Source organism: Passer montanus, unplaced genomic scaffold (genome assembly GCF_014805655.1).
Source record: "Passer montanus isolate IOZ18808 unplaced genomic scaffold, ASM1480565v1 scaffold16, whole genome shotgun sequence".
NCBI lineage: Eukaryota > Metazoa > Chordata > Aves > Passeriformes > Passeridae > Passer > Passer montanus.
The window spans coordinates 9,579,366-9,600,110 of NW_024363160.1; the positions used below are offsets into that span (position 1 = coordinate 9,579,366).

General features: G+C 36.4%; 1 protein-coding gene across 1 annotated transcript in view; it reads left to right on the top strand.

Moving 5' to 3' along the window:
- The window catches only part of NSMAF (neutral sphingomyelinase activation associated factor), a 39,259-nt gene extending 19,177 nt beyond the window's left edge, over positions 1 to 20,082 (top strand). Inside the window, exons 12-31 of the mRNA XM_039702777.1 lie at positions 515 to 623; positions 2,680 to 2,856; positions 3,816 to 3,895; positions 5,309 to 5,399; positions 5,493 to 5,556; positions 5,677 to 5,728; positions 6,695 to 6,815; positions 7,197 to 7,328; positions 9,156 to 9,198; positions 9,638 to 9,801; positions 11,236 to 11,344; positions 12,686 to 12,744; positions 13,200 to 13,267; positions 14,823 to 14,890; positions 15,123 to 15,246; positions 15,979 to 16,062; positions 17,062 to 17,212; positions 17,601 to 17,703; positions 18,670 to 18,779; positions 19,724 to 20,082. Coding sequence (XP_039558711.1) covers positions 515 to 623; positions 2,680 to 2,856; positions 3,816 to 3,895; positions 5,309 to 5,399; positions 5,493 to 5,556; positions 5,677 to 5,728; positions 6,695 to 6,815; positions 7,197 to 7,328; positions 9,156 to 9,198; positions 9,638 to 9,801; positions 11,236 to 11,344; positions 12,686 to 12,744; positions 13,200 to 13,267; positions 14,823 to 14,890; positions 15,123 to 15,246; positions 15,979 to 16,062; positions 17,062 to 17,212; positions 17,601 to 17,703; positions 18,670 to 18,779; positions 19,724 to 19,818 — 2,004 coding nt within the window. The 3' untranslated portion in view covers positions 19,819 to 20,082. The remainder of the gene's footprint in view (positions 1 to 514; positions 624 to 2,679; positions 2,857 to 3,815; positions 3,896 to 5,308; positions 5,400 to 5,492; positions 5,557 to 5,676; positions 5,729 to 6,694; positions 6,816 to 7,196; positions 7,329 to 9,155; positions 9,199 to 9,637; positions 9,802 to 11,235; positions 11,345 to 12,685; positions 12,745 to 13,199; positions 13,268 to 14,822; positions 14,891 to 15,122; positions 15,247 to 15,978; positions 16,063 to 17,061; positions 17,213 to 17,600; positions 17,704 to 18,669; positions 18,780 to 19,723) is intronic.
- The last annotated feature ends 663 nt before the right edge of the window (positions 20,083 to 20,745 follow it).

Consider the following 20,745-nt stretch of genomic DNA (forward strand, 5'->3'; position numbering starts at 1 on the left):
TGTCACAGGACAGAATGAATTTCTCTCTCTTGGTGTATTTTCTCTGGATTGATTAATGGAGGAAGTTTTGTCACTGCTTCATATTAAGACTAATGTGGAGTGATGATTCCTGCTGTACATGACTGAGGAATGTCAAGAGCTCTGCAATGAAACCTCAGTTGTGTGCTTTCAGTGTTAGTGCTGAAATATCAATCTTGTAGAATTTTTTTGTCTCAAAACACATTTAAACCAAATATACTTTTTTTTGCCTAAGCAAATGGAGTAATGCAAAGAATTAAATATCTGTCACCTAGGCTTAATCAGTCCAGACAGAGACAATCTGTTGGCTCAGTGTAAACTGAATGCTGTTGTGTTTGGAAATAGAAAATTTAGTATGTTAGATTTTGTGGGCAAAGCTGCTACCCAGTATAGAGTCATAAGACTTATTAGTAACTGGAACATTCTGTTAAAACCACAAGTACTACAGCTTGTTAATAGTTGCTCTCATTTGTTTCCCCCCCCTTTAACATTTCAGGGACTTGAAGTATTTTGCACAGAAAACGATCTATGTTCTGACATCTACTTGAAATTCTACAACTATCAGGATCGAGATGAGGTCTATCGCCTTATTGCAAAATATATAGGTTTGGAGTATTTATTTATTAATGTAGTGTGTAGTACCTTTTGAAGGGAAATTTTCCTGCATTTTGCTCTGTTGGTGTGTGGGAAGAATGAGAAAAATAAACAGATATATGGGCTGTAACAATTTTTAATAGAAATGAGCGAAGATCAGAATGAATGTTGTGAAATGGGACCAGTTTGGCTGTGTTTGAAAAGCTGAGCGTGAAAGCTGAGGAGGCATTATTGAGGCAAAACTAATTTTTTTTAATTTGCAACTTGATATACACTGTCATTTAACAGCCCTCTTTGCCCCCCTTCAAAAAAAACCAAAAAAACAAAACCACCAACAAAACAAAAATCAAACAAATGAAACAAAGCCACAAAACACTATCTTCAAAGTAAGGGATAAATAAGATCCACTCAGCTGTGGAAAACTGTGTTTTTCTGAAAAAATATAGACTAGCTTGTGTGTGGATCCCATAAGTCCTCAGTTAAGACCCAATTGAGAAACTTCCTGTAATAGGTGGATTTCCAGTGCACGCATAAGTACCCGAACTTTCCTCAGTCTTAGGAGTAGTTGATGAAAATTGCCGTTCTGAAACAGTTGAATTCTCGTTTCTATTAAATCTTGTATGCATTAATTCCTAGAAAAGTGATGGTTATTTTTTGGCAGATTGTAAACAGAAACTTCCTAGAATGTGTGTGTCCTGGAAAAAAAACGAAGAAAAAGGATGAGCTTTTCTGGAATTTGAAATATTGAAATCTATATTTACTGCCAATATTGAAAATGTTTATGTAAAATTTGTGCTATTTTATTATTGTACCAGGACTCTGGTTCTGTTTCAATTAATTTACCTAAATATCAGTTGACATTTCCCTCCTGCTTCACAAAGAAACATGGAAAGGCCACAAAGCAATGATAACTTTGTTTTAGAACTGTTTTAGTATTTTATATTTTTCTTTGGAAAGGAAATAGATTCTGACATCATTTTCTCTGTTAAAATACCTGCATGCTGTTACCCTACTTCAGACTTATTCTGCATAATTTTCCAAGGTGAAATTTCAAGGTGTAGATGAAAATGCTGATGATGTTGAGGCTTAGAAATAAAAAATGGTGAGCCCTTTCCCTAAAAGTGTTTGTAGCACCTTGGTATTTCTCTGGCAATAGAAGAGCCTCTCTTTGAATGTGCTGATGCTTTTTACTTGTTGAATTTAAAGTCCTGAAATGAAGGAAAGATTGGACTGTGTTTTTCCACTAAAGGAAATATGGGAAAATGTCTTTCCATCTTATGCTGAAATAGGGAGTAAAGTAGAGGCTTGCTATAATGTAATCCAAGTTTCTTTCTTGCCATCGTGCTATGGTTGCAGTCCTTCAATTCTACTGTTTCAGGTACTTGTCCAGGTGCTGCATACAGAATTAATGGAAGAAAGTTTAAAAATAAGTAAATAACCCAGTTTTCCAGCAGCATACGTTGACATTACAGCTAATAGGTAGGGTAGTGCAGTTTGAATGTACTGACCTCCTGCCTGTACTTCAAAGAGAACTCCAGTGCATAATTCCTACTTTTTTGTGTGTGGGCCAATTTTCTGTTCCTCTACTCTGTTTCGGTGGATCTGAAATTAAGTCCTGTTCATGTACATACATGACTTCTTTCCACAAGTTACTGATAGTGGGAGTCCTTGGTTGCAGTAGGAAAATATATTTAATTTTTTTCTTGACTCAAGCAGAACTGCTTCTAGAAACTTGAAATTCTAAAGGTTACCAGATTGCTGAGAGATGTTCATGGTCTGCAAATATTTTTCCATTCCTATGTAAATATGCATCCATTCTTACTGTGTTTGATTTCCACACTCCTCCTTTATTTTTTTTTTTGGCCAAATGCAGTTGAGGCCCACATGCAGAGATATTAAAAAATACATGAAGTGTGGTAGCTATGGCAACATGAAGTTGCCAGTTAATTCTGACTTGTTCTATTAAGAAACTGTGCCCTTAATTATTGAACAATGTTAATCACAGTAAAATTTAGGGGCTAAACACCAAACCTCCAACTCTTAATGTTTTATTTTATTTTATTTTAGAAAATCATATTGCAGAGCACACAGCTGAAAGTTACGTGTTGCAGTGGCAGCGAGGACATATATCAAATTACCAGTATCTTCTCCATCTCAACAACCTGGCTGATAGAAGCTGCAACGATCTCTCCCAGTATCCTGTGTTTCCTTGGATCATAGCAGACTACTCTAGTTCAGTGTTAGGTATGTGTATATGAAAAAGGATGTTAGTGCATTATGACCAACCTGAAATGGGGCAGAGGGACTTTTACACTGCATAAACTTCATGTTACATCAAAATGAACCTGGCATTACTGGTGTTTTCTTGTGGCCTTACCCCTATCCTTTAGCTTAGGGGACAAAATACCTCACCTTTTTCTGTTAAGTATTGCACTCCTCAGATACTGAATTTGTACCAAACATCTGCTTAGTTGCTTTGCAGATCAGCAGTACTGAGCATTCAAAGATGTTGTGATTCTTTTAAATGGGAAAGAAGCAGTAAAATTACTTTTTTTCATTTTTTTAAAGTTGGATGCACTGAAATGTGTAGAATCCAGGTGTTCTTTTATAATTCTTAGCATTGCAGATTAAATGCAAGAGGCTGACAAAGCTTGTGCCTAAATGGGCTCCTTGATTAAGGGTCTTAGTGCAGTTTGTGTTGGGATTTTGTCCTTTTGAGGACTGTGTCCCTCTGCAAGAAGCAGAGTAGGGGAATTTTGTGGTATTCATCAGCACCTGCTCAACCACTTCAATCTGATTGTATGGTGAGACTTAACTGTAGCCTGACAGAATGGTTAATGAGTAGGAAGAAGATGATACCAGCTGCTTTTGTGCCTTTGGTAGCAGCACCTTGATTACATGATACTACTTGTAATAACTGCCCCATAGATTAACTATTAGTTCTTAATCAAGAGATTTGAGATTATACATACTTGGAAGGAAGATGAGTAGCTATTTACAGTAAGACTTTATGGGATTGCAGTTTAGTAGGGAGGGAGAAAATTACTGGAGGGGTTCTGTGTTGGCTTTTGTTTGCTTTGTTGCTGCTTAGATAGGCTGGGGGGGTTTCGGTTTGTTTTTAAATATTGATTAGAGTACATTAAAGTCTAGTAGAATGCTTGGAGTCTATAACCAAGCATTTGTTTTGTTTTTTTTTTTTTAAGATCTGACAAAGCCTGAAACATTTCGTGACCTTAGTAAACCAGTTGGTGCCCTGAATAAGGAAAGGCTGGATAGACTTTTGGTATGTATATCTTGATATTTATATGCTGAACATTTTGTGCTTTGTACATATTTGCAATAAAAGGAGCTTTGTCCAGCAAGCTTTGGGAATCATGTCTTAGGAATTATTCTATCAAAAGTTAGCTATAAACTTTATCAGAAGCAAACATAGTTAAAATCATTCCACATTTATTTTCCAGCTTAATTTCATCAGAACTGGTTTTGTCAGTACCTAATTTAAAATTATTTGAATCCACTTCCTCTCTCTTACTACCTTTTCATATGTGTATACTTTTGAAAGTTTTGCCTTACTTTTAAAATAATATTCTGAAATCCAATTTATATATATATATGGTGGCGCTGAGATGCTATAAACATACATGGGTTTATGAAACTTCAAAACCCATGGATTTAAGTGCATAATGTAAAACACATGTTTGAAAGAAATAAGAAAGAGTAGTAGAAATCTTAAATATTTCCATTTAAGAAAAATATTGCATTTGAGGGAGAGTACTTTAAAGGGAGGAAATTTGGATCCATGGAGGTCAGAGTAGCAACTTAAAAATTCTATATACTTAAAATAGTGCACCAAGTTTTTCTGTTTCTCAAGGTAGGCAGGCTTTCCTTTCATGAGCTGTCAAACACATACTTAGAGACTTAGAAGGTCCTCAGTTACTTTGCTTTTAATTATTTGTGTAAAATTATTGTCTTCTGTGGAAAGGTAATTATTGCAAAATAATTTATGGAACACTAGAAAAACATACTGACAGAATTACTCCATTATATTGATAAAATATAATATAAATCCATTATATTGATTAAAAGATTAAAATATTTCAGAATCATATAGCTTTCTAAGGTTGTGAGGAGAGAATAGAAGGCAGGAGAATATGAACAATATTGTGTTTACATTAACAGTAAATAAAGTCTTCCTTCTAAGATCTGACTTTCCTCAAACTGTTATTGGCTTCATGGTTACTGCAGTAAAAGTCATTCTGTTTGTATTATGATACGTTTTAGAGTAATGCATAGGAGTTTCAGACAGGAAGGAATCTCCCAGGTTGATGGAAGTCATATGTTCTTCCATACTCTTATGAATCTTCATGTGAAAGACAAAAAGGAAGCATTTGTTTCCACTTCTTTGAATTGGAGTCACTGCAGTTATATGCTAAAGTGAGAGAGGAAAAAAACACTGAAAACCTGATAGTTCTGGTTGATCAGTTATGACAACTATTTTGCCATATTGATTTACTGCTTTGATTAAAGCTGCATGATATTAGAACTTAAGAGTTTATTTTATCATTAGAAGAAAAATTGAGGGTGGGTGATCCTGATCTGTGCCTTCAAAAAGAAACAGTGTGTATGTGTTCAGTATTGAGGCAAAGCAGCAGTGCTGATTTGAAACAGACGTTTCTTTCTCCTTCCTATGCTGCAGACACGTTACCAGGAAATGCCAGAGCCCAAGTTCATGTATGGAAGCCATTATTCTTCTCCGGGTTATGTTTTGTTTTATCTCGTTAGAGTTGGTAAGACACCTTTTATGTGCTCTCTGAGCAGACAGTTACCTCCAAAGCAGACAAGGTTTGGAGCAAGCTGATGCTGTTTTTCCTTCTCCTTAGCTCCAGAATACATGCTCTGTCTGCAGAATGGAAAGTTTGATCATGCTGACAGAATGTTCAACAGGTTTGTTTACATTTTGTCTATAACTAGGCTGGTTTTGTTTTCAAATATGCATCCATGGGGAGTGCAAAGCCTTAAAAATAATTTTTTTTAACAAATGTGTGATTGATCTGTCTTACCTAGCATTGCAGAAACCTGGAAAAACTGTTTGGATGGTGCAACAGATTTCAAAGAGGTAAATAAATGGCTGGAAAATTATTCAAATCTTCTCATCTGTGCTTAGCTTTCTCATCTACTGTTGATTTGAGAGTGTTTGGAGTGTGTTAGGGTTTTTTTGTTGTTGCTTTTTGGTTTTGTTCTTTCTTTGTGCTTTTCAGTTGTGTGGGTTTGGTTTTTTTGTTTTTTTGTAAGGCTGATGACTTCATTTTATGAATCCCTTTATTAACTGTATATTAATCCTATGTCAACTCCATGTTTGCTCATCTGTGCCTGCTTTCTTCTGGCTTTTAGTTTAACAGAAGTATCATTGTGAATGTTAATGGAAATGGGAATTACCAGAGTGTGGATTAAGACTGAAAAGAAAATTTTATGTATTATCTGCTGGAATCTTGTAAGGATTGGCTGTATTGCAATGTTACATCCAGAGAGTTAAATTGTAGAAGTAGTATCTTGGGTTTTTGAGCCTTTAGAAATTCTAACTTGTAAAATGTGTTGAGAAGAATAAACTGTCATATAGCAAATACTGTTGAATTGCTTTATCAAAGAAACATTATTTAATACAGTGATGCTTTAAAAAAATAGTCTAGAGTTAAGGGTTAGATATGGTGGTATTTAAATAATTGATTTAACCTCTGAAATTTGTCATAATTTGAATTTTATTCTAGATTTTAGCCTTGACTATTACTTGATGTCTTAAAAATGAGAACATAGCTATGCAATGAGAGTTCTGAAGATATTCGTAGATGTTATGGATTCATGTGTCACACATTACTTGTTAAAAAAGTGCCATTCTGAATTTAGCAGTTTAGCTCAGAGAACTATCTTGTAGGGAAAACCTGGAAACTTTAGGGCTGCCCAACTTTAGGGCTTGACATGAACTTTAATAACTTTCTTTCCACTGAATGATATGTTTAAGTGATGAAAGCTAAGCTAATATCACAACTTGGTTGATTTTTTTTTTGTTTCTTTTTTTCAATTCCAGTTGATTCCGGAATTTTATGAAAATGATTCTAGTTTTCTAGTAAATAGTTTGAAGTTGGACTTGGGAAAAAGGCAAGGTGGAAAGATGGTTGAAGATGTAGAGCTTCCACCTTGGGCATCAGGTAATAATACTCAAACTTCTTGTATTATTAAACTTCTTTAAGTTAAATACTTTTTTGGTTCAAACCAAAGTTCTTGTATTATTAATTAATTCAAGATTGATTTGTATTATTAATTAATTTAAGATTAAAACTTCTTGTATTATTAATTAATTCAAGATGGCTGGAATAATTGTTCTTCCTCAAAAATGTCCATTCCGGTTTCTTCTAAATGAACTCTTTCTTTAAAGCACTGACATAAGTAGTAGGTGCTTTCTATTTTTATAAGAAAATTGACATTTACTGTGGGGTGTTTTACTGACTTTTTAAGATTGAGGAGGAAGATAGATGGATGCCAATACTGAACGGGATATTTTCTCCTTTAATTAACCTTTGTCTTGTCAGGTCCTGATGACTTTCTTCAGAAGAGCCAAGAGGCTTTAGAAAGTCCGTATGTATCAGAACATCTTCATGAATGGATTGACATCATATTTGGCTACAAGCAGAAAGGAAGTGAAGCAGTTGCAGCTCACAATGGTAAATACACATTTCTAGAACTAGCAAAAAAAAAAGGGGGATGCCTCAATTAGGCAGGAATGGTAAATCACAGCATAACTGTAATGTTTATTTTGTTTTGAGTGTTCATAACTGTGCTTTGAATGCTTGACCCTTATTGGAAATAGTGATTTGTCAGGCAGTATTGCCTTCATGGTGATTTGCATCTTTGAAGATGTGCTTCAGAGGGTGGACAAGATGATTCTGTAGCATTGCTGGGAATTGCTTGTGCATCACAGTGTGGCAATATAGCATGGAATTAGTGTTTCCCAATTAAAAATGGAAGCCTGCAGGGTCTCCAAATAAACATGTATTTAGCCTTCCTCCACTGTAATTTCAAAACAAAAGCCTGCAGGGTCTCCAAATAAACATGTATTTAGCCTTCCTCCACTGTAATTTCAGCTAGAGAATTTCAAAACAAGCTCCCCTGAGAGAATTGGCAAGGGAAAGAATGGGCTAATGGGCTCCAGGTCTTCAGAGCAAGAATGAAGGAAAAAGTGTGTGTTGGTTTGTCCTTGGTTGGTTTATGCATACACGTGACTGCATGTGAGACATTTCACTGTTTGCAACCTTACTCTGAACATGTATCTAGCCACTATGGGGATCCCCCTTACACAGGGGGATGTTTTTATGTTACTGCTGTGAAGATGTGTTCATTTACACCTAATAGTATTACCAATGATTAACTTATTCATTAGTCTGGTATTTTAGCTGTGTATGTTACTACCCAATAAGGATGTGCCCTCTTTAAAACAAGAGTAGCAGATCAGATTTTTAGGGTGTTTATTCCAAAAACCCTGATCCTTTTGAAGGACTTCTACTAACAGCAAATGTTGAAGTAGTTTGTACTTAAAGATGTAATAAGTTTAGAAAGAAAACCTTCCTACAACAGTGGTGAGGGTAGAAATAAGTGACATTTTGGTGCTCAGCACTTTCTAATTCCAGAGTAAGATAGCTGAGATAGCAAGGATTGTTTTGCTGGGGTTTGTTTGGTTTTGGGGTTTTTTTGCTGTTTGGTTGGGGCATGTTGGGTTGTTTTCCTGCTGTTCATTTCTTTCCAGTGTACTTTCTCTACGTGTCCTTAACATATGATTGGCTATATTTTAGAATGTAGGGTTTGGCATCCAGTCATACTGTGAGGATAAGTGTCAATTACAATGTACCACAGACTTTAAATACAGTAAATCAGCATATAAATTATGGCATCTATATTTTTACCTCTCAAAAGAGACCACTAATGAGAGCACTTTTTATGCATAATGTGCTGCTTCTGATGCAGTATGGATTTTTATTAGCATAATGAATTGCAGACATTTAAGTAGATAAGAGAGTCGGAAAGGATCTGTGTATGAATGAACTTTAGTCAAAGTAAATATTCTTAAGCAGAGGCCTCAAAGTCATTTGCGTCATGGCAATTCACCTGGAAAGGTGAATACACAGATCTTTCTGATCATTCTTTATTACTTTCTGTTCCCTGTCTGAAAATTAACCAAGGATCCAGTTATGCAGCTGTGCTTGCTTTCTTATTTATCTGTTTATTTATTTATTTTTGGGGGGTAGGTATTTAATGAACCTTAAGTAAGCGAGCCTTCCTCTATGAAAGTACTGATTCCTTCTGAAACTTTCTGAAAATTTCTTGGAAGTTCTAAGTTTTTTCAGGTAAAAAAAACAGGATTAAAATGTAAGACCTCAAACTCTAATGCCTGCTGAAATAGTTTATTTGTGAGTAGAAATGCAGCTCTGTTTGTAGGAAGACAAACAAAATGAGCCGTGTATATCTACATTATACAAATAAACTTTTTTTTCCAGTGTTTCACCCATTAACTTATGAAGGAGGAGTGGATTTAAACAGGTAATTAACAAGAATCTGAATGTTTTTGTTAAAGCAGTTAGCTAAGTTTCTCAGTATCTCTCCAGGTTCTCTGCCAGCTCTCAAAGGGCTCTGTACATGAATGGTGTTGCTCTTCCATTTTATACTCCCAAATATGAAGAGAAACAGCATCATATTCTCAGTTTTAGCTTGCATTGAAAGACTGTTTCTCAAGCATTTCTTCAGTCTGGCTTTTCTGCAAGTGCTTCATTTTTTCAGTCATTGAGACTATTGTTATTTTACATAAACAAAGTTACGAAGCTGCTATATGATTGTAAGTCTGCAATAAATCAGCTCTATAAGAATATATGATGGCCTGTAGTGCTGTAGTAACTGCACACATAGTTCCATGCTTTTGGGGAAGGGGAGGGGGAAAAAGTACTTGTCTCCTTGGCCTAATTATATATCTTGCTTTATAAAGTATTATGGACCCCAATGAAAAAGTAGCTCTGCTGACACAAATCCTGGAGTTTGGACAGACGCCAAAACAATTGTTTACAACCCCTCATCCTCAAAGGAAAATTCAGAAATTGAAAAGCTTGTCTCGAACATCTAGTCACAGCATTTCCATAGCTGAGTCTCCAGGTAAATGTTTAATAGATAAACTAACAATGTGAAGGATTTGTAATTTTGAGTAGTTTCTTTCTCCCACAGGATCTCATTATACAACTCTCTTGGCTACTTTCCCTGCAAACCAACTCAAAATAAATCCATGAACTAAATCTTAAACAAAACTAGACCAGTTTCAAATTTCAAAATACAGGTGTTGCCCTGTATTTTACCTTCTGTTGCAGTGGTCTCCTCTGGAACTATTCAACCCCTGCTTCTGAAGCTGTGGGAGGGCAATCATCCCTGGCCTTTCCTGATGCTTGAATTGAAGCTGATGTGACAGCAGTTTCAATTACCATATCTGCAGGCATTCTAAACGATGCAAAGATTTGTTTGGGTTTTTAACAGGAATGTCTTAGGGGTAATCAGTTAATTAGCTTGATCAAAATAAACTCTAAATTAAGCATCTCAATTTTTTCTCCTTTTCCATGACTTGAATGAAAAGTTGAAAGGACATATATTTTCCCCTATACTTCCCCTGTACTGTAGGGATGGAGTTGATTGAATAACTTCCTTCTAGAAAAGGATTGTAATACCCTCACAGGCATTACAATTGCCATTCAAGGCAGGACTTAAACCACTTCTCCAAAACTAAGATGCTGTTGTCTTCATAATGTATATAGTGATTTAACTATAAATTGGGCTGAAGATTCAGCCCAGGTATCACTTGGAAAGATTTTTCTCATCTGATTGCCTTCAATTCACTTACCATTTGATGGCCTTCATTTTAAGCAGAGGAGTGACAATGAATGAGTGCTACTACAACCTGTAGCATCCAGTGGCAAGAAGAGCTTTGAGAGTTGTATGTGATCATAGTAATGGTCATGTATTAAATAGATTTGCTGCCTAAGTCATTAATTCACTCATCAACAGTTTCTCTTGGGTTTGACCTTTTTATAATCTACATCTAATTGTCTCAATTTTGTTGCATTTTTAATCCCTTAACATTTGCAACAGTGAAATGAAGTTGTGACACTCTTAACATAATGCAAGAGAATAATAAATGCATATACTTCATTGTAGCAGTAAATGGCTTTTTTAGTTCTTTTCCATCTGGAAAGCCCTTGACATTTCAAAGAACATCAAAACATTGCAGCAAAGTTTTTTAAGTTTTCTTTTTTGTTTGTTTTTTTCCATATTGGAATTACATGCCATAAAGTCTGTAGTTTAAAAGCACTAATTTGGTGAGAAAAGTCCTATTTTTGACTCTGTAAGCCTATGCAAATTCAGTAAGAGATTTGGGGGAAAAAAAGTTAGTGATCTTGTCACTGTTTGCATTAGTTTAATGATCTTATTGCTGGAGCTCTGCATAATTTCTGTAATTTCATATTTGTCAGCTACCTAGGTATTTGAAACATGTCTTTTTATTTTCCATTTGTGATGGAACTGTACTGTGGCATTTTATTGCAGCTTCTCCAAATGAAGAATCATTTGAAGATTTGACAGAAGAAAGTATAACACTTGCCTGGAACAATATTGCCAAACTAAAATTAGATACACAGTGCAAAATTCACAAAGAGTAGGTACTATTCTTTTCAGTCAAAATTCTTCCACTGAATTGGGTGGGGGATCTGTGTATCAGTCTGAATGATGGGTTATATGGTTTAAGGTAAATACTTTTCTTTGGGAGATGACTTAGTGATTTGATTATGCAAGATGAACTTGAGTATATGATGGGTTATGAATCCTGAGAAGGTATTTGTCAGCTTGATTTTTGCTATTGCTTTTCCTTAGCTCTAGATCTGTAGAAGTTCATTATCATTTTAGTACCTGAAGCAGATATTGATTACTCTTCTCTAAAACTGATAACAGCAGCCAGATAAAGACTTCCATTTATTTTTTTAATAATGCCAGGAGGACACAACTTCATCCCATCAGATTTGAAAGGTTAAACACTTGAGTTGTACCACTGTACACATCAAGCATGAGCAGTTTGCCAAGTCTCCAGCTATAGGTTTTCAGTTAATCCAGGTACCAGACTGCTGTTCTGGTGGATTCATAGGGATTCAGGAGTCAGTAGGGGCACTTCTCAGGTGAACTTTGAAAATACCTAATAATGAACATTGTCAGCTATATTTTAAAGAACAGGTTTTCCTTTGCCCTCATCTCTTCTCCTAGTGACTGGGCTGGTTAGGAGGATTTCTTACTACCTTGGGTCCAGCTACTTTCTTGGTGACTGTAATCGAATCTCAGAAAACATTATCATGTCCCTAAAACAAGGTAATGTTTGTAGTAAGAAATCTGTTACCAGATTGTTAGCATTAGAGAAATCTTGATCCTGAAAAGAGACTCAAATTTCAGCTTCTGATTATTTTTATTACTTTTTTTTTTCCTGAAGACTGCTGAGAAATAATGAGACACAGAGCTGTGTTAACAGAACTTTGGCTGTAGAGAATGCTCTGTGCTTCCTAATTCCCTGACATAAGCTTTGTCTAAATTTCTTCCTGTAGTGACTTTGCCAATGTCAAATTAAAAGAGAAAAAATGTGCAAGTTCCAATTCCTGATACTTGAGGTTTTCAGTATCTGCTTGCAGACAGCTTCCTGACTATTTGTAGCTACTCCAGAATTGGAAAAACTAAATGTGAAACCATTTTTCTTTTCACATGGGCAAGTCCCTTCTGATGAAGCTGGAGTTCTTACAGAACACTATAGGCATCCTCTTGTGATGTTTCACATAATATGTCAAGGTATATTTTTGTCTCTAGGCAAATAACACACCACTGTAGTGTTTTTACTCTCCTTGAATGTCTTAGCTCTTACAGAGCTCAAATAACAGATTTCAGCTGTAGTTTATTTACAGTATGGTGGTTAAGTTTCAAAACCTATGAAGTCACCCACAAGCTTACTTGTATTAAACAGGGCAATTACTGGAATAGCAGTCACTTGCAATGGGTCTTCTGTTTTCACTACATCCCAGGGTAAGTATTGCACAGGTATTTGCCACAACCTGCAGTGTGAATGGAGGTTAATGTTTTTTTAACAAAATGGCATGAAACTGAAATGTATATCTGATGTAATTAAATAGCTTAACTATATGAATTTGCTCAGTTTTAGATGATTTTGACTCAAGCATTTCAATATTATCTATGCTTGGAAGATAATTTCAGTAATGAGAATAATGAAAGTTTGTCCATTTAGTTACCAGAGTTCTCTTAGAGTTTGATGAGCATGGGGTAACTGTGGACAACAATCTGTAACTGGTACAAAACAGGGTAGTTGCAGGCCCAAGTCACAAGCCTTATAAAGAGTTTCTCAGAGACTATGAGAAACCTGTGTCTGCTTTTCATAGTAAGATACTCAAGCAGGAGCAAATTTATTAGCTTTTAGAATATAAAATTGTCCTTTTATCTTCTATTTTGTCCCTTCTCCCCAGATTCAACTTTGAAGATGTTTTCCAGAGATTCGAAAACCATTCAGAGAAGTGTGTCCTTTTCAAACATGGTAGGCTGCTGTCAAAATAAGAATGAGATGATTGGGAATCTTCTGAAAGCTGCTCAGTGAGATGGCTCTTAGCATCCATCAATGCTTCTTTTCTTTCCCCTGCCTACACAGTTGTATTGTGTGTGAATAATTTAGCAGAGTGAATTGATACTCTCTCAGGCCACCAGAGAGACAGAGCACATTCTGCAAATATGGGGAAGAAGCATTAAATGGTTACACTGGCTCTGTTCTGAGTTGCCCTGCTGTCCAGGGAACAGCTTGTGGTAGACAGTCTGGCATGAGCAGTGATGTCTTCCTGAGCAACCTTGAACTGCCATTGGGACCAGAATTTCAAAGCTTAAATTCCACCACAAGCTCACATCCAGCATTGCCTTACTGTACCCAAGTGTTTGAAGCCTGTGAGTCAGCCAGCAGAGGAAAACCAAGAACAGGGAATGGAATCTGTGCTGGGTGAAAATGAGCCATCCTTCTTCCATGAGCAATGATCTCAGCAACTTGTAAACAACACTTTCCCCCTGCTCCTAAAAGAGCTGGGAAAGGGATTCTGAATTTTGTTTTCTGTGCTTGAGCACTTGGCCAGACCTGGGTTATAAAGATACAATCCTAGTTGCCATATTCAGTCTTTTATTGGTGCAAGACACCAAGATATATCAGATTTCTCATCTCTAGGGGGAACAAGAATGGCAAATGTGTTGCCCAGACAGAAGGTCCCCAGGTTGCAGGATCAAGACCCTGTGGTCTGCCATTAGCAGGTGAAGGTAGAAACTCAATTCCTAATCTTCAGCAAATGGAAACTTGGGAACAATGTTTCTTGGCACTGTGAAAAGGGAGCTCTTTGACTCCTGAGCCAAAATTCTGTTTCTCATGAGGAGGCTTTGTATACTCCTATACTTCTCCCCTGTAGCTTTAGTGCTGATCTAAACACTTCAAGCAATGCTAAAAGGAGTCATGTTTACAGTCCAGCAGCTTATTGTTTTTCAAACAGACCTAAAACATGACCAGTAATGACACAGCACTGGGCTGTGATTGTTGGTTTTTTCTATGCCATTTCTAGTGACAGAAATATAACTGAGCAGTAATCTGTAAATAGTATTTCTTGTTGAGAGCAGTAAGAATTAGACAGTTGTATTTGTTCTTTGAAAGACCTGAGCTGATAAGTACCTGTGATCGAGAACAAACATCAAAAGAATCTGTATTTTTAGTTTCTGTTAGCTATTTGTGTCTGGAATTTAGAACAGCTTACAAGATGAAGAGCTGACCCACTTCTGAGTGAGGAATTACACACCATGTGCTTGAAACACCAATTTCTTTGGAAAGATTTATCAGTTCTGCATGTATTTCTAAATGTTTCTACTACCTTTATTTAATAGAGATTAAGTATTCTTGATGTTCAGTGTCCAGCCTCTAAGGTTCTTCTTGATTAGTGTTCATTTAACATCTGCAGGTTATTTTTATAGAATATTAAAATTCTTCTTGTTCTCCAGAAGCATGTTAATATACTTAAATTGGATTTGGGATAAGAAATTGAGTATTACTTTTTTTTTTTTTCTTACAGGCTTTGTCATCTTGTCTAATCTTACCAGGAGATACCACTGTCATAAGTTCTTCATGGGACAATCATATGTGTGTATTTACTTCCTGTTGACTTTACTGAATTGCATGGAGTGCCTTGGTCACTATGTTTATGGTTTTAGATAATGATACAGAAAATCATCACATTTTTAAAATAGTATCTGCATTTCTATTTTTTCCCACTAGATTTCTGTTAGAAACTACAGAAACATAGTTACTTTATTTAGAGGAAAAACCCTTAAGTTTTACAAAATGTCATGCTTTTGCAACCTTTTTCTGTTAGATATTTTTATTCAATTGCATTTGGAAGACAGCAAGATGTCCTATTGGGCCATGACGATGCAGTCAGCAAGATCTCTTGGCGTGATGGGCGCTTATTTTCTGCATCTTGGGATTCCACTGTGAAGGTTTGTAGATGGGATTGTTACAGTTGCATGACTATTTATAGCCAGCACTTTGTAATATTCAGCCAGCCAAATGCTTTGGGGTGGATGTACCTGTGATACTAGAGTAATAGCCTGGCTCGTATCACAGTAAATTTGTTTCCAGAATTTATTCTTTATTTAGCTTTAGCTCAGCTATTTCAGAGCTAAAGTGTTATTTTTTAGGAAATTTCATTCATTATCACTTACTGTAAAAAATGAGGATTCTGAAGACAAACTGTATTTGTTGCAGAAACTGGGATGTTTTGTGACTTTAGCAATTGTGTTTCTTGGGTGGAATAGATTTCTAAAATGTTTAATAATTTTGTAGTTTACATTCTTCAGCTAAGAGGAACAGGAACTTGCTAATCTAAAGAGCATGCCTACAGTTAGTTGGAAAGATAATTTGGAAGCTAGAGACAGGAAAAACTTTGCCAAAGCCTGCTGTGTGTGATTTTTTTGGTAAGTACACATTTAGTGCAGTGATATACCCACTCTTAGGTAGGCTTTGTTGGCTGTCTGGAGTCAGCAGAGTTTTGTTCACCATGTGGCTCTGTTTAAAGGAGTTCAGATGCCATTGCTGTACTCTGCCACGTAGGCAAGGCCCACAGTGAACACAAGCAGCCCTCCCTTGTAATGTGAGAGTTTAGCACTGAAGGAGCCCATCTGGGGTTATATTACTGCTTCCTTGAACAAACATAACTATCTGTGTTGTAGGTGTGGCACTGTGTTCCTGGAGAGAGCTTGAGCAATAAAAAACACCACTTTGAACTGCTTGCACAGCTAGAACATGATGTTAGTGTAAGTATGTTGATAGGGTATCTGAGAATAAGAAAATTAATTATTTAAATCATGATCTAGTGGTAAAGCACAAAGACTGGGTTAGGGGCTGAGGGGTGTATTTTGGGAAATGTGTGTAGGGGTGTTTTGTTTTGGGGTTTTCACTTTCTGATGGTTCTGCACCAGTGTTCCCTGCTTCCTGGGTTGAAAGGTCCATGTCTTGGGACTGAAGCACCAGTGTAAACAGAGGTTTCTTAATTTGTCTTGCTCAGCTTGTATGCACAGAATTTCTATGGGGGGCAGGAAGGATTGGGTGTTTTCTGTTTGCTTCTTTGGTTTTGAAAACAGATTAATCTTTTTTCAAGTGTTTTGATTGTTACAGCTTCCTCTTAATGTAAGGCAAGCAAATGAAAAAGAAATCCTGAGTTATTTACCATGCTATCATGATAAATATCTTAGTGAATTTCACTGTAAATATACAAACACATTGTATGCAATGCATCATAAATGTGTAACTTTATACTTTTGTTAATAGCCTCTAACATCACTCTAAGAAGACATTTAGAATGACTGTGTTCTAAACCTTCCTAAGAGTTAGTTTTTTAATAGGTCACAATGTTGGCAAGTACTGAAACTGTTCTGATAACATTTAAGAGAGCTGGAAACAGCTGATGGGTAGGAAGTTTTTTAAAAGTTAAAAATTTTACCCTTAAGGGTAGAGTCTAGCAGTTAAATGGAGAGAATTGGTACTAAAAGCAATCTGAAATGTTACTTAGCATTTCTGATTCTGCAAAGCAAAAGCTTTTTAAAATGTATTCAAAATGACCTATTTTTTTCTTTTTATAGTTTGGATTTTTCGTATTTGTACCTAATTCAGTATGTTGAGAATTAAATTCAAAGCTTTTAATAAATAAAATATCCTCTTAGGGATAATGGGCTTGTTTTTTGTATGTTTAAAACCTATCTCAAGATGACTCACATGAAAAAAGAGGAGAAATCACAGGATGTTTAACTTCTTAGGTAAATACAATGGACCTTAATGCTGCAAATACCATCCTGGCATCTGGAACCAAAGAGGGTACCATTAGTGTTTGGGATGTTACTACAGCAACAGTGTTGCACCAGTTGCCACATCATTCTGGGACTGTATTTCATGCTGCTTTTAGTCCTGGTATGTTGGATTTCAGTTTTTAATATGCACTGCTGGGAGTTTCAAAGGGAATCTTATTCTTAATACCATGTAATATATCTTTCTTATTGGAATTACTGCTTTAAGGGGGATAGTGAGATGTTTTGGATTGTCACACATCTCTGTAAAGAATGTAATTGTACACAAGGCCAGGCTAGGCTGTAGACCAGTGATCTAGACTCTAAACCAATCTTGTTTGTCTTTGCTTGCTTAGAGACTTAGTTTCCAGTAAATTATTTATAGATAAGTAGGTCAGGCAATGTCACATCCAACATGCTGATCACAGAGTGCTTTGGCAACTAGAACTGAATGTCTGAACACGCTTTTTTGTTGTTGTTGTTTCTTTTATTTGCTTCCTTCTTTTGTCCAGACAGCAGACATCTACTGAGCACAGGGGAGGACTGTTGTTTTAAAGTAATAGATGTACAAACTGGAATGCTCGTATCTTCTGTGAGCACTGAAGAGCCACAGAGGTAATGCTGAGAACATGCAGGTTACGCAGCTGGGTGGAGATGGTTGGTGACAGCAGAGTGGGAAGGGCTGTAATACTGGGAATTTTGTTCTATTGAATCACATTTAGAGTGCAAAGACTGACATTGTAGCATGTTGTGTGCATTATGATCAAGCTTTCCAAACTGGGGCAAAATCAAAAGAGCTCTCTAAGTAAACACCTTTTCAACAACAACTTTCATGTCCCTTAGAGATGATGGCAGTTGTATCTAACCAGCTCTTCCAGCAGCTGAGCTACTGCAGTGTCTAACAAGTTCAGTTTTCTTACTTGAGTCACCTCCATTACTAATATTGATTTTTTGGGTTTGTTGTGGAGGTTTTGTTTTAATGTTTTCTTTTTATTTTGATAGTCTTAAAAAAAGATTGGATTTAAAATCAAAGACCAATCACCTTTCTCCACCAACTGAAAAGTATACAGTTATATATGGTTTATCAGCTAAACACATGGAATGCTTACTCAGTTACTGGAGAAAAAATGTAGCAGCTGTACATGGAATACACTTCATTTTTTTGTGGGTATACATAATTACATATGCATGTTCACTTATATATTTTCACTAGTTATTTACCTGAAAGTCATCTTTGCTTTTTAAGTGATGGTCAGGAACATGAAGTGGCAGAAGTGAAAGTGGTGGCTCATGAGAAGAGCACTGGGATGTCACACACATGCATAGCTGACTGGGCCCTCTTCTGTTACGGGATTATGTTTCATACTCTGCCTGGCTGGGTCTAGGGCAGTCACAGAACCAAGTTTGGGTCATGAATCTTTACATGGGAGATTTGGGAATAATCTTTTTAGAAAAACTGTGTTAAAAGGTAGTTTTCTTTGGTTTCATATCTCTTTCTAGTTCTTTTTTGACCTAGTTTGGAAGTGTTTGGCTGTCATCATGCAAAAGCTTGACATGAACTAATTTCAGATTTATTTGCAGGTGCTTCAAATGGGATGGAAATACCATCTTATCAGGATCTCAATCTGGTGAATTACTGGTTTGGGACCTTCTTGGAGGAAAAGTTATTGAAAGAATCAAAGGGCATACAGGTATGCCTGAAGTATTCCCATTCTCAAACTGAATGTGAGATTCCTATTTTCCAGCTCTTTTAGTACTGAAAAGTTGGAGTCATCTGCTCAGCCAGCTGGCTGTTCCTGATGTCAGCTTTACCTGAAAAACCAGAATTAGAAGTAGGTCCAAGGGAGCCTCCTAGGAATTCAAGTAAGAATGGAGGAATATTGCTTTGTAGAAGACTGGCCAAAGGGAAATTACTTTCAAGTTTTCTAATTCACACAACATTGCAAAAGTCAGTATTTTTCTACCTGTTAGCCCTCAGATCTAGTACAGACTGTACTGTATCTTTTGCCACAGTCTGTCCACACTGAGTCTAACAACGTTAAGTCAACTTCTCTAGTAAACTTGTTTTGGATGGGGATTTATAGGCTGATTAAATGTATCTATATAATCTCAGTACATCAGCAACTAGGATGCGTAGAGAAAAACTACCTTAGTTTTTATAAGTCAAATTTTTAAGGCTATTTAACTAAGAACAGTTGTTTCTAACTTCCTGCTGTAAGTTTTACACTGGCACTTGAGCTGTGGAGAGATCATTCTGTAGTTGGAGACCTTTCAGAAGTGGGCTTCTGAGGCATATGCTACAAGATGTGAATACACTTTTAACATGAAAATTCCAAATGGCACAGTGAAAAAGCTCATTCTCCATGAATACTTTCCTTAGTTGCCATCTGCATTCTGCATAGCAGTGATGTCCCTCCAGTACCAAAAGTGAGCTGAGGCAATGGAGCATGAGATCCTTACTGTAAATAAGAGCAGCTACCTAGGACCCTACTGAAATTCCTTGTAGCATATCTGGTGTCAGTGTAATCCAATGCTCAGACTATGCTAAACCCTCTCAAAAAAAGATCTGTTCTGTCATCTCAAGTACCACACTTACTTGCATTTGGATTTATTTGTTTGTGATTTTGTTTCCCAGGTGCTGTAACATCCATGTGGATGAATGAACAGTGCAACAGTGTTATTACAGGAGGGGAAGACAAACAAATCATGTTTTGGAAACTGCAATACTAAGTGCCTTTCCCTCCAGTCATTTAAATGAACTCTAATTTTAAACCAAACCTTTTAAAGGAACTTAACTCTGTGCAATGATGGCTGCTGAAGTTCAACCAGATAGGAAGCTTTGTTCAACCACAACTTTCTATGTTATGTTGACTTCACTGAGAGCCCCTTAACTTCCATAGAGTATGCATTTGTTTTTCATGGACTGTCATACTGAAATTGCTTGTGTAAAATGATATCTGATATGAAATTAAAGACTTATTTTTCTGTAAAGAACTCTTAGCTTGTAGTCATTGTTGATTTACATGGAATGCTGTTTGAACTGCTTTGAAAGAAGCATTTGCATTCTTAATGTAAGCCTTTTAGGGTGTGTGGAGCTTAATGTGCTGTCTATCATGTGCAGTCAACATTTCTTCTTAGTGGAGATGCATGTGATGGTAAATACTGCTTTGAACACCACAGCAGCTGCTGTGCTGAGCAGTCCCCAGTCTGCTAGATAGTCCTTAGCTGTGACTACTTGCAAAGGCATAGAATACAATGAGAAAAAATTCTCTCTTGCTTTTTCCTACTCAAAAACAGCACTGATGTATTGGTCTGAAAAGAAGACAAGCATAAAATTGATCTCCCGACAGACCAGCTACACATACATGTGTTGGGATAAATACTCTCCTAATCCTGTGCCTGAAGGTGGAGTATAAAAAGTCTATCACTCTTCTCATTTTTATTACTATCCTTTTCTCTTAGTAATCTTAAGCATTTTCATGTTTTGTTTAGTGTTCCCAACCTTCTTTAACTCAAATCATCTTTGGGATGGAATTTCAGTATGGCATTTAAACAGAGCTGCAGTTCCTGGGTTTATCCAATCCCCCAGCTGTCTTAACCCAGGAACAAAGCAATGTTGCACAAGGATTATTTTCTTTGCAGGACTTCAGGGTATCT